Source organism: Coenobita brevimanus, chromosome 73 (genome assembly GCF_032717465.1).
Source record: "Coenobita brevimanus isolate Jiangsu-jjx chromosome 73, ASM3271746v2, whole genome shotgun sequence".
NCBI lineage: Eukaryota > Metazoa > Arthropoda > Malacostraca > Decapoda > Coenobitidae > Coenobita > Coenobita brevimanus.
The window spans coordinates 19,123,440-19,137,729 of record NC_137026.1 but is presented as its reverse complement, the minus strand read 5'-3'; the positions used below and the strand labels follow the sequence as shown (position 1 = coordinate 19,137,729).

Sequence of the window (14,290 nt, the reverse complement as noted above, 5' to 3'; positions counted from 1 at the left end):
TGAGCTGGAGGATGGTGGCTTTCACTCTGTAATTTAATAGAGAGCGGCTGATAATGAGAGGGAAAGTGATGGTGGCGTGGTGTATGGTTGAGCGAGCGGCGGCATCAGCAAGCTCGTTGCTGGCGATACCTACGTGGCTTGGAAGCCAATGTAGGTGGATTTCACCTCCATTTTGAACTATGGAGTCTGTGACTGCTAGTATGGAGGTCAGCAGATTCACATTGACGGTGAAATGCCGTGCTCAGAGACCTTGCAGAGATGAGAGTGAGTCAGTATGGATGACGACACGTTGATGGTGATGGGCGCGGGCGTGTTTAAGGGCGACTAAAATCGCTACAAGCTCTTTCTCATACATGGCGGCTATAGAAGGGAGTTGCCAGGTCTCGGCACGACCATCACTGACGAATGTGGCACCTGCAGCTCCTTTAGAAGTGACAGACCCATCTGTGAAGTATTCGGCTGTTCCCGGGGTCCAGAGGGATGCCATCCTCCGTATGCCATCCTGGCGTAGGAGGGTGGGAAGAGATGCTCTGGGCCAGGCGTCAGAAGGGGCAAGACTCTGGATCACGGGTGGCAGCCATGGAGGGGGCGGGAGTACAGGCAGGGTCAGGGAGGTCAGGGCCTCCTAGGAAGGCGTCTGTCACTCCTAGGTCGTGGATAATGTTAGCAGTGGTGTGTGCCCAGTCCTTCTTTGGGTGCGGTTCTGGGAACCTCTCGATTGTGCGCTGGAGGAGCACAGAGACAGGCAAGTGTGGCCTGAGGTGGCAAAGCTGAGCAGATACTGCTGTTGAGTGACTCCAGATTCTGTGCTGGAGAGATGGGAAGCCACTGTCAACCCTAAGGTTCTCAACTCTCGTTCAAGGAGGAGCTCCAGCATCACTCACAGCGCCGAGTTCTGCTGGACTTCTAGGGAGTGAGAATGCCCTCCAGAGAGCCCTGCAAGACAAATTGCTCTGTAGTTGACGAGGGAGTGTATGGCGTCCTTAGGACACGATATGAGGTCCCTAGGGTTCGGCAAGAGAGGGCTTTCAATGCCATGATTCTGGGGGCAGCTCGTTCCCGTAGGTATTGTACTTGGGTGGAGAAGGACAGGCGGCTGTCATACCCAATCCCCAAGTACTGATGGCTGGGAACAAGGTCAAGCTGGTGCCCTCCAAGGGAAAGAGGACACTCAGGAGGTCTTAGACCGAAGGGCATGCATTTGGTTTTTCTCAGATTTATCTTGAGGCCGAGTTTGCAACATCTGTCATGGTGGCGGGTCAGAGCAGTCGGGGCCCTTTTGTAGCAGTCCCTACGAGAGAAGACGAGTGCTATATCATTGGCATAACAAAGCAGAGTGATGCCCCTGCCAAAGTCAATCGACAGCAGGCTCTCAACAAGGACATTGAATAAGAGAGGACTGAGCACACTGCCTTGAGGTGTTCCATTCAGGTGTGGGAAGGAAGGAGAGAGCTACCCCTGAAAGGGGACACTGGCGGCACGTCCGACGAAAAAGTTGCGGATCCATGAAAGGAGTTTTCCGCGAATGCATTTTTCTACTAGTGCCGCCAGAATTGCGTCAGGGTCAGGTAGCTCAAAGGCCTTCTCTAGATCAAGGAAGACAGCCATGCCTCGACCATTTCTCAACTCGCCTAGGAAAGAGACAAGGCACAGTGCAGTGCTTTTGCCAGGGAGGTAGGCAAAGAGCCGCGGGTGCAACAGGCCTAATTTTCAGGCAAGGTGAGAGAGGACGAGGCGTTCAGCTGTCTTTGCAATGCAGCTGAGAAGCGAGATGGGTCGCATCACAGCTGGCTTGCGTGGCTTGGGAATGGGATAAATGATGGCAGTCTTCCATGACCCAGGGAGGCGTCCTTCCTCCCACGAGTGGTTGATGAGGCCGAGAATGTGGGCTCTTCCACTCTGTCCCGATCATGCAAGGAGGGAATAGGTTAGGCCATCAGAGCCTGGGGCTGTGTCCCTCCTGCCGTGGAGGGCTCAGTCCAGTTCTCTGTCAGTGAAGGGTACGTTGGTGTTGTCAGGGCGAGAGCAGGCCACGTCCACAGAGGCCCTTCTCGGGCCCCTGAGCCACGTCTGTGCATCCCTGACTGGCTGGGGAAGGTTGGTGGACGAGATTGTCTCAGCGAAGTGGGAGGCAAGCCGATTAGCCTCTCTTGCAGGATCGGGATGAGAGGGGAGTCTCGGGGGCTGGTTTGTGGAGATGCGTTTGATCCTCATCCATATCTCCTTGAGGTAGGAATGTGAATCGAGGGATCTACACCATCTTATCCACGCCTCGTTCCTTAGACGCCTTTTTTCATGAGAGGCATGGCACTCTACTGCAGCCAGATATTTCCTGGTGACGGAGGTGGGCCATCTCCGATGAGCCTTTCGAGCTGTATTTAACCGATGGTTCAGCTCGCGAACTCTCTCGTCATAGAACCAATGGTCTTTGATGAGAGAGGCCGGGGGCTTGGAGAGGGGAATGCTGTCTCCAGCAGCACGTCTGAGTGCCAGGGCGACATGCTCAGCGCGATCCTTGAGAGAAAGCAGGGGGTTGGGGTTACTTAGTAGGACTCTCACGGTCTCATACTCTTGCCAGCAAGTTCTACATAGGTTCCAGCTGGGGGGCGGCGGCAGCGGTGGTGGTATGAGCTCTGTCTACAGTTCCGTCATCGTAGCGAAGTGATCGCTCATCAGGAACCATGCCGACACACCAGCAAGAGTTGAGGAAACAAGTGAGAGGTCTAACCTACCTCCTTTGACGTGGGTAGGTTCAGAGAGGTCATTTAATTTGGTTATACCTTCTATTTCATCGAGGGTCGCGGCAAGATGCTGCCCTGCGTCATTGGTAGGGATGGGCGAGAAGAGGATAGGATGGTGGGCATTAATTCCCCACCTATATAGGTGGGCTTTGCCGCAGCAAGGGTCAGGATCTCGCCCAGATCGAGTGTGCTGTTATGGCTCCTGTACATATTGAAGATGTTGAGTGGGGTGGTGGCAAGCTGCAGGATGATGCCCTGCACTTCGACACCCTCTCCACAGTATACAGGAGGGTTGTAGTCAGAGCTGGGGATGTGCTCTCTGACTAGGATAGCACATCCCCGCATGGCACCCTGGATCTGGGGAAGAAAGTGACCCCCTAAGCCACCGAGCCCAAAACTGGAGTCCTGAGGAAGAAGCGTCTCCTGCAGGAGGATGATGTGCACATCCTCTCTGGCTGCCACATCTTGGAGGTGGGGGAGCTTGCTCCAAGCCCCTAGGCAGTTCCACTGCAGGACTCAGAGGGGAGCGATGGGGGAGGGTGAGCGGCCTCTGGGAGGGGGAAAGTGGGCGTGCCGTTCCTCCGTTGTCTCGGTCATGGCAGATGCTGGCTCTAGTGAGTCGGTGGATTGTGGGATGAATGAAGGCAGAGTGCGAGATGGGGTGGCTGATGGATGGTGTCTGGTGCCAGGGGCTTGGTTTCGTGTGTGGGGGGATGAGCGTGGGTGGGGAGCTTTGTCTCCACCACCTGCTGAACGATAGATTTCATTGCTTTTCTTATGGGTGCTGTGTTCACTGGGAGGTTGAAGGCCTCCTCTATGACCCAGGCTACACCTAGGGTGATCTTTGTGGCTAGGGTGTGTAGCTCTTCCACCGTTAGTGTTATTTGAGGTGAGCCTGTGGTGGGGTGTGAGTTTGGTGGTGGTTGGTGAGCCGGTGCAGTGGCTGGGGTTTGGGGATGTGGAGGGGCGATTGTGGGGGGGGGGGGGATGAGGATGTGGGGAGAAGGAAGGTGTGGAAAGGCCTCAACTGTAAGTGGTGATGCTTTGGAATTCCTCTGAGTGCCCCAGATGAATGTTCCTGGGGGAGCAGGAGTGGAGCTCTTGGCTTGTTGGTGCTGGATCCAGGTGACCTGGTGACGGCAGCCATGACCCACTAGAGCCATTCTGGTTGGGCAGTTCGGATGCCAGGCGTGATGTGTGCCGGTGCAGTTGGGGCAGCGGGCGACCGTAGTTTGTCCCCCCTTGTATCTGGTGAGGCATACGTCAGTGTTGTGGCCACCACTGCACAGCCCACACACAACCGGGCGTTTGCATGTGACCTTGTAGTGTCCATAGCGGTGACACCAGAAGCATCGTAGTGGCTCTGGTGTGAAGGGACGGAGGTGGTACTTCCATCAGTTTCCCAGATCGAGCTCCGGTATTAAGGGACCACAGATGGTGACTATTACTTGCTGGGTCTCCTCCCGGCTGCATGCCTTTTGGCAACGAATGGCAGCCTCTACTTGAGGGTGTCGCAGGAGGAGTTCTGGGGGGTTTCAGAGCGGGTATCCCATCACCACCGCCTTGATGGTTTGTTGACCTGGGACAAGCTCTAGAATCTTGATGGGGAAGGACGTGTCCTGGGCAACAGCATGTAAGAGAATGCAGGAGTTTTCATCCTGCGGTATTATCACGGAGCTGTCATCCTTCCCCGGTTTGTTTGAGCATCGGTCTGGCAGTTTTGCTTTTAGAGTGGCTACAACATCATAGCTCGTTTTGTGTCCCTCCTGAACAGGGACACGTAAGGCTTGGTAGGAAGATGTAGGTGGAGGGCGTGCTGCCACGGTGACTGAGCGCAGAGATCGAGGCGTCTCTTTGCTTTGTACAGGGGCGGTGGTATTGCTCTGCTTGGAGCGTTTTTTCTTGTTAGAGAGGAGGATGAAACCATCGTCGTCTGTATGAGTGGTATGAGTAGGTTATAGGGCAGGGGATGTGCCAGGAGAGGGTTTCTCAGCACTCTCCATCTGCTAGTGTACACGAGCCGACTTGGAGGGGCGGGAGGCAAAGGAGTTGGCGGTGGAATTGTCAGGAGGTATGACAGAGGAAGGGCCAGGATCCCTACCAGTGGCGGCAGCAGAGAATTCCCCAGAGGTGGAGTTGGTACTGGAAGAGGTGGAGGGCTGTCTCACCCGTTTGGTGGTACCCAGGCGAGCAGCAGTGGAGGAGGTAGGCAGGGAGGTTGGATGAGGAGCTGTGGCAGAGGGGGTGTTAGGGCTTGTGGGTATAGCAATGAGAGAGCAGGGCTTGGTGGAGGAGGAAGCGGAAGGGGAGGAGGAAAGGGTAGGGGTGGAGGAGGAGGAGGAGAACGTGGAGGCAGCGAGCCGCAGCGAGGACGAGGAGGCAGTGGTGGTAGTGGTGGCTGCAGGTCTCACTGAGGAGGTAGAATCAGAGATGGTGGTGGGAGGCTGCACCGCACGTGTTTTCTTGGTGGTGTAAGGGCGAGTTTTGAAAGCCTTGTAGCGAGGCTTGGTGGACGGCCCAAGGGGCCGAGAGGACTGAGGTGCTTGCATCGGCATGTTAGATGCAAGCCATCAAAAAAAAATTAATAATAATAAAATAAAAAGTCTCTCCCTCTCTCTCTCTCTCTCTCTCTCTCTCTCTCTCTCTCTATATATATATATATATATATATATATATATATATATATATATATATATATATGATATATATGTATGTATACTAATATACAATATATATATATATATATATATATATATATATATATATATATATATATATATATATATATATATATATACACACACACACATGGGTGTGATTTGTTTACCTATTTATCTATTTACCCCTTTTTGGCTTATGTACACATACACACACATACATACATATCTGCACTAATAAGTGCACACATGAACATACGTATGTGTACCTATATATAAGTCTATCTATCTATATACCTAGGCTGCTTCCCCCAAGGAAAGGGAGGTAGCCGAGACAGGACGACACACTCCCCATTTACTCATCCATTCAAACACATTCATTCGCATCTTAACACCAAAGGGGAGAAGGGACAGATCCTCACCGCACCACACAGCACAAGGGTCAACTGCGCAATGCAATCAGTGACATCCGCAGCAGGGCCCGACAGCAGAGCTGGTTTACCCCTGCCACATCATAATAGACCCATCCCCTTACCCGCACCTGACCTGGTATAAGTACCAAGAATAAATAAACAAACGAAAGAAACAAACACTAATCAGCCGGCAATGCGGTCGTTCCCTACAGTGACAGGGGCCTAACTCCCCACCCTCTGAAGGGCGTCGAAGGAGACCCCGTCACTGCACCGTGAGGGACTTGCCTAACCTAGCTCTAACAGAATGCCTACCCTTGCCGCCTCCAATAACCAGGCCTCTAAGGCCCCCCTTCGTGGAAGTACCCTAACGGTACCCCTTCAGGGTTCGGCTTTGTACTACGGCAGGGATTCTAGTGGCAATCGGAAAGCCAGCTGACACGGCAGGAGAAACACAGGCGATAAGACTCAAGGGAGTACCTCAGAGTCGTTCAGCTAGTAGCGAGACACAAAAGTCTAAGGAGTGAAACCAGGTTTCACTAGCTCTGTGACTAGGGATGAGATGTTGACACTACAGGAGATGGGCGAGAACTGACGAGCTCCTTCACTTCATCATTATCGCCTGCCTTCAGAGGGCAGAGCGATAATGTTTTTGCCTGCCACTGCGTGTGTGTGTGTGTGTGTGTGTGTGTGTGTGTGTGTGTGTGTGTGTGTGTGTGTGTGTGTGTGTGTGTGTGTGTGTGTGTGTGTGTGTGTGTGTGTCCCCATTATATCTCATAGATGGTTTGAGCTATCAACATGAAACCTTCAGGGTATCAAGATATGGCTAGTATCTTTGTCGAGTTCGAAAATGGGCACTCGGGGTCAAGGTCAAGGTCACCAAAATGGCTGTCATTGGTCAACTAGTTTTTATCGCCCACCTTCAACATCATTATATCTCATGAACGGCTTGAGCTATCAACATGAAACCTTCAGGGTATCAAGATCTGGCCAAAATCTTGGACGTTATCTGGTGGGCGATTTAGCATTCGGCTTCCGAATGCTTTTCTTTCATTTGTCGTTGTCTCTCCATGTAACTCAACATGCTCTTCTCAAATAACTCATTTCCACTGCTCTCGCTCTTGACTAGTGTCCTTCCAACAAGGTACTGTCATAAGAAAAACTATCGTTACCGTTCGGGGCTATGCACTGTGGCATAACTACGAAGTGTTGTGGAATGACCGGACGGGAAAGTTTGTACCTCAAACCCGTCAGTGTCTGTTATGTGAGACACATATATTAAAATTTGTGCCAGAGGTAATAAAAACTAATTGGATCGTTTGGCCTCTGTGCATAGAGACAATACGCTTTATCATCCGGCACCGAATTCATTAAATAAAAATATAACCGAATGGTCTAAAGTCGGCAACACACATGCAGTCGGGCAATGAGTATGTGCACCCATGCCAGACGTATGATAGTACTTCAGCTGATACAAGCCTAGTTTGTAAATTTCAGTGTAATAATGATATGTATTGCTCTCTACATATAACAAATGTTGAATAGAAGGAAAATAATAATACATGTTCAATCTCATTGCTTTAATATTTTGTATACCCACCCCCTGCGTCCAAAACAGCCTCTAGACGTCGGAAGCATCCATCCGAAGCATTTAACCACCCATCTAAAGCAAACAAATGAACTCTTGCACCCCTGTTAGACTATCATTAAAAAAAAAAAAAAAAAAACAGTCGATGCCTATAGAATTAATACCCTCCAAAATACTTTATTTGTTGTATTCTATACAGTAGATAAGTAAGTGTTGAATAGTAGGAAAATAATAAACCAGCCAAGTTTCATTATTAATCCCCGGCGGGGCGCTCAGGGTAACCCAAACACGTTCTATATATTTCCCTGTCATATGGCTCATTGTTGGTCATTATTCCAACTCTTGTAATGGGACTATGATATGGCAACACTAGATACGGGAGGGGCGAACAGCAAGGACCCGCCCACATAGCCCAGCTAACGTTCGTTTCGCATCAAATTAATATTCCTGGGGTAACGATACTTTTTCTTGTGACTTTACAACCTTCACTTCCATACATGGGAGTGGGTATCGCAATACTGTTATGCAGCGACTTTACAGTATTACTTCTATGCTCACTTCCCTAATCCTTGTCACTGTTTTCAGTAAACCAGCAACCTTTCTTCCCTGCTGTACCCTTTCAAGCACTTCACCCTCCAAACTTCCGTCCTTATCACATTAGCCAAGTACTGAAATGTACTCACAATTTCCATTTGTTCATTATCTAGCCTCGCTGTGTATTCAGTGACTTCATTTCTCTCGAAGAACATAACTTTACTCTTCCCAACATTCGCTTTAAGATTTCGTTTCTTGCACACTCTCCCAAACTCGTTCACCAAGCCTTGCAGTTCCCCTTCATCTTCACTTGACAGTACAGTGTCATCTGCAAACAACAGCACAGGAAGTTTCTAAGCGCAAACATTGCCCTCCCTCATTAGGGGCCACTCCAATAGCCACTGCACTACCTTGTATTTCTTTTATAACTCCATCCATATAGAAATTGAACAACCGTGGAGATATGACACATTTCTGTTTTAATCCAACATTCAGATAGAAAAATTCACTCAGTTTGCCATCCACACACACTGCGACAAATGCCCTCGTACTTAGTCTTCATGGCATTCAGCACCTTTCCATGGACTCCATATATTTTTGATATTTTTCACATTCCTTGTCTATCCACTCTGCCATACTTCTGTTCAAAATCCATGAAGGCCGCATACAACTTCTTTCCCTTCACTAGAAACTCTTCCACTGAATACCTTAGGATGGGAATCTGATTTACACAACCTATTCCCTTCCTGAAACATCCCTGTTCTTCTCCAGCTACTTCCCCTGTTATTTCCGTAACTCTGCTAATAAGTATCCAACCATATACTTTTCCTATTCGACTAAGAAGGCAAATGCCCCTACGATTAACACAATCTTCTTTTTCCATTTTTCCTTTGTACAGGGGAATATTTTTTACCTGACTTCCAATCCTCCATTACTCTACTTTCCTTCCAGGCCAATCTGCACATCTTCCATATCCATTCTACTACTATCTCTTCCCCTTGCTTCTGCGTTTTACCACACACCCCACCATTTCTAGGGCTTTCCCTCTTTGAAACTGGTATTAGTTTTTATATCAAAGTAATGTAAGTTCATGAAGCTGTGTTTCTGTTGTTAATATCATTAAATAATGAAAGAGAGGCATTCGGGAGCCGAATGCTAATCGCTCACCAGAATATGCTGTTGGCCAAGTCCAAGATTTGGGCCATAACTCTATACTCTGAAGGTTTCCTTTTGACAACTCAAGCTGTTCATGAAATAAAATGGTGTTAAAGGCGGGCGATAAAAACTAGTTGACAATTGGCAGTCATTTTGGTGATCTTGACCTTGACCCCCAGTGCTCATTTTCGAACTCAGCCAAGATTTTGGTCATATCTTGATGTCCAGAAGGTTTCACGTTGATAGCTCAAGCCGTTCATGAGATAAAATGGGAACACACACACACACACACACAGACACACACACACACACACACACACACACACACACACGTGTTTCCGATACACTAATATTTTCTCTACTTACAGGAACTAACTAATGTATGATTTCCTTGTCGCAAGCTTGCCCAAATCCATTCGAGGCTGTCGGTGGCAAGTGTTTGTTCGTGAGCATCCTTGGCCCAGGAGACTGGGAGAGTCAGCGGAACTTCTGTGAGCAGCTCGGTGGCGGGATGGCCAAGGTGGACGACGCCAACCTCCTTGGCGCCATCTTTGACTATGTCACAGAAAATGGTGGGTTGATGGATATAGGACAAATTACGGGAAAAAAAATTAAAAAGGAAAATTCTATCTATCTATCTATCAATTGCCAGACACCATAATCCCGTAAAGGGTGGCCATTTGACACTGAGTTAGTTGTTTTACAGGGAGGGGCACCAACCCTCCACCAACCCACTTGTTGACACGTAGGGAGCACGTATGGTTTGGTTATATGGTTACCACCCAGCGTTCTAAATGGTTTCTTGGCTTACAGGAAACCATTTGGCTTGTCACTCAATGTAAAGCCACCTGTAAAGAAATGAAAAGGAATAAGAAGTGACAGGAAAGATTGGAGAAATAGGAAGAGAGGAGGGCAGGCACAGAAAAAGAATGATAAAGGCTAAGGAAGTAGGCAGCACTACATCAAGTGAGTGGATGATGGTCGCCACCACCTACCACAAAAAAGGAAAAATGCTGTTCTGAATATCTTTTACGATTCTCTCTCTCTCTCTCTCTCTCTCTCTCTCTCTCTCTCTCTCTCTGTATGCATGTATGTTTGTATTTATGTACATATGTATGTTTGTCATATATATATATATATATATATATATATATATATATATATATATATATATATATATATATATATATATATATATATATATATATATATGTTGATGTAGATGGAGAGATAGATAGATAGATATTCTGATAGATCGATATGCATACAAAAAGATAGTCGGCCAGATAGACAGATGGATAACGAGGTATTACAAAGTCCTGACGGTAAGAGCACTGCTTGGCAACAATTAAATATAGTGAGATTTCTTTTCCTGAAAAATGGAAACTTCCTAAGATTTTTAAAGTGACAACTCAACATACAATGGTGCATGTCAGTACGTTGAGAGGAAACTGTTTACACACCAAAAACGTCTGCAAACTCGGCAGCACTTTATGGACGCCACTCCATGTTTCTTTGTTATACTACAAGGAAATAAATGCCAGTTTTACCTAGCCTAAAACAGAAGCCACAAAGGCTGTGCGAGCTTTAACTCTACAAAAGTAGTTTCACCAGTTGGTGTTCGGAGAAACCTGAAATGCTGGAGTTGAATATTGCTATAACTGGAGCTACAGTCCGAGCAAACGTCAAAGTTACAATAGTTTTGGCAACAGTTTCTGAGAAAACTACGTCTTCATAGAATCTAGCCAGTCATTTTGGAAAAAAGTGTCTGGCACAGGCACTTCACCGAGATGATGTCTATACTTGCATATTTTTGCTGCTTCCAGACAATTTTATTCTCCTGAGGGAAGTCGTCTTCGACTGAAAGGGTTTGGTACAGCTATCATGAACACCTTCGCCAATAGTAATCCATGGTAACGAACAAAATCCGTCGCCTGAGGAAAATGGAAAACACGTAACGTGCTGCATTTTTTCAACTTTGCATTTTTGGATAATATGGCAAATTTTACCGTCCTCAAGAGACCGATCGGACAGCATACACGTATACCCATGCCTCAGTTACTGCCGAGACCCAAGAGCGATTAGGTTGCTTGGTAGGTGCCCGGCCAGGGGTACAGTGTTAATGATACCAGTCGTCTTTAGGCTGAAAAATTATTCGGATTTGTTTCCGTTCAGTTTCATTTTATTCGTGCCTTTTAGTGAAAAACCCTATCTATCTATCTATATATATATGGAAAGTTTTTAACGCTCCAGGCGGGAATCGAACCCAAGACCTCAGGACTGAAGTCAGGCACTGTTACCGCTACACAATGGCGTGATAAAAAGCTAAGCCACCTGAATTCGACAAGGAACCAGGTAAATCCGTTATGAGAAGATATATTTCAACCCCAACCCATATGATGATAGCCTACTTATTTTTGACACATCAGGATTTTTGCTTAGGCCCACGCAACTCGGCAAGTGACAGAGCAGTTGTAATCTATCTCAGCCAGTATACAAGCGTCTTCGAAGTCTGTACACACATGGAATGTGTGTTTCTTCACCATATTAAAAGAAAGATGCTTGTGTACTACCTGGGATAGACTGAAACTGCTTTGTAACTTGCCAAGTTGCTTGGGGCTAAGCAAAAATCTTTGTGTCTTATGGGCTGGGGTTGAAATATATCCTGCCACAACGGATTTACCTGGTTCGTCGTTGAATTCAGGTGCCATAGCTTTATCACACCATGGTGTAGTGGTAACAGTGCCTGACTTCTATCTAGAGGTTTCAGTTTCGATTCCCGGCTGGATCGTTTAAAACTTTCCAAATAAGTACACACGTGTAATGTGTGCTTCTTCAATATGTACTATATATATATATATATATATATATATATATATACAGTATATATATGGGTGCCGAAATGGCTCGCTTGGTAAGCTGCTGTACTCAGGCAGTTGCAAGCGCTGGTTCGAATCCTCGCAATATTTAATCTAAGACGGTGTGATCAAGATGGACAGAACGGCCACCTGGGAGTCATAGGAGCCAGGGTTCATATCCTTGTCACTAACGTCCGTCTTTGTATCGATACTTTACGGCCATACCACGTTGAGTACACCGCTTCCCGTTCGATCAGCGAAGTTAAGCAACGTTGGGTCTGGTTAGTACTTGGATGGGTGACCGCCTGGGAACACCAGATGCTGTTGGCATCCCTACGTCAAGTGGGGTTGGTGGAGGATTAGTGCCCCTCCCTGTAAAACAATTAACTCTAAGCCCTTGGCCACCCCGTTTGGGATACATGGTGTCTGGCAATGAATGAATGAATATATATATGGAGGCTCCGAACATGAATTACATCAGAGTTCTAGTACTACAATATTGCAGTACTGCCAAGGCCTGGCTCTAGGTCGTCGGGCTGGCTGGCAAATGATGCACCAATACAGTAGGGCATAAGAAGACCCTGAAAGGACACTAAACAGGTATAATCAGGTAACATCACCTAGCATCCTGTTTGTGACAAAGAAAACTGCTGGATCTGCCCTGGGGTCTCCAGTTTTGAAGACTTCTCTGATGGATACAGTAACTTCAGTAACCCAGAGATCAAGGTGACAGTAGGCCAGCCGGCGCCGCTGGCAGGGTCCAACAATAACTTCCTGAACATGATGAAAAAACTTTGTCTTCTATTTCAGCTTACTATGAATGATATCATTTATATAAAAGATACACCGTAGCTAAAGGATTAATGCCACTGGTATTGTTTGTGGGAAATGGGATGATGATGATGATGATGATAATGTGGTTTTCGTGTATAACAGCATCATTCAGTGACATCAATATGTATTACTCTATAATTAATACTACAGATGATTATATTCAGCTAAGAAAACCCCCTTTGGTTTGAAGGAAATTATATCTAACTCAAGTTTTTCAAAGTCTTTTCTGATATGAATAGTTTCGTTAGGAGCCAAATAGAAGGAATAATGAAAAACAACGTGCTATGATAAAAGGGGTTAAACACCAGTGAAGTGGCCACTCTCAACAAGCATCGACTACGAAAATCTATTTTCTCGACACTTCAGACTTAAGGACACTGGCAGTTGCTAGTGGATTATGGCCAGGTTGATTACTGTAATGGGATTTTCCTTTCTAACAACACTAAAGCGGTCACTCCCACCAGGCTTGAACTATCAACATCTCTTCGTCGGTGCCTCAGACATAGCCACAGAAGGAGACTGGCGTTGGAACGACAATTCGACTGTGCGCATGGGAACTCCATTTTGGGGAGGATTTTATGACACTCCGCAAGAGCCAGTGGGAGGAGTCCAGCAAAACTGCATGGTTCTTTACTACGATGACTTTCAATTCTTCCACGACTACTGGTGTAGTGGTGAGATTGGTGTGCTATGCGAATACTAGAAGCAATGTGAGTCATCTTGTTTTTGCTTAACAGAATAAATAGAAAAGTACTTGTGGAGTTTATTTATTTATTTATTTTTTTTTTACAATGCTTAAGGCCTAATAAATCCCTACCTATTATGACATCATCTTTCGTGTTATTCAGGCCATGGGCGTTGATCCGGGGAGGAGGGGATGCCTTATGTAATCACCTCTCCCCCTCCTCCCCCACAATCCAGGCAATGCAGAAGAATTACAAAGTTAAACTGAGAGTTATCCTCAAAATACTCTTTATATTTAAAATGTTTTAATAAAAAAAAAAAAAATAGCATTACTGCAGAAAAAATAACATCGGAAAATGTAAGTTGGCCCCACGTAGCAAGTTCAGCTTTTAAAACGAACGCCACTGTGATGTTGCACTGGTGCCATCCTATGAATATACGTGGTAAATTGTGCTACCTGCATGTCTTACAGCTATCAAATTTGACTTTTTACTTACCTTAACAATTTTATATAAACAGCTGTCATTTCACTTCCCTCGGCGGTGGCCCTTTCTTCTCAGTACATTTAAGTACTCTTTATTCTCAGAAGTCATCTCCCCCCCCCCCTCTGGAAATCGGAATAAAACTAAGTCATTGGTTTTAGATATTTTATTCAACTTAGAACCTTTCTGAAAGCGGCTAAGTAGGTTATATCTAACTCTGCTCCTCGAAAATTCAGAAGGAACTATGCTGAGCAGAATATAAAGAGGAGCGTTCGTCGACCACTTTCCTGCATCATCTCAACATGACCGTCAGGCGTCATAGCCATCAGCTTACGTAACCGTCAGCT

General features: G+C 46.7%; 1 protein-coding gene and 1 non-coding gene across 2 annotated transcripts; both read left to right on the top strand.

Annotated features, from left to right (window-relative positions):
- Positions 1 to 6,115: 6,115 nt before the first annotated feature.
- LOC145407496 (C-type lectin domain family 6 member A-like) lies at positions 6,116 to 13,480 on the top strand. Its single transcript, XM_080278424.1, has 3 exons — positions 6,116 to 6,170; positions 9,487 to 9,657; positions 13,242 to 13,480. Exons 1-3 carry the CDS (start codon positions 6,116 to 6,118, stop codon positions 13,478 to 13,480), a joined length of 465 nt encoding a protein of 154 aa, XP_080134550.1.
- Positions 12,155 to 12,273, top strand: LOC145407615 (5S ribosomal RNA). Its single transcript, XR_013898765.1, has one exon. It is a non-coding gene; the product is annotated as a 5S ribosomal RNA (ribosomal RNA).
- Positions 13,481 to 14,290: the final 810 nt, after the last annotated feature.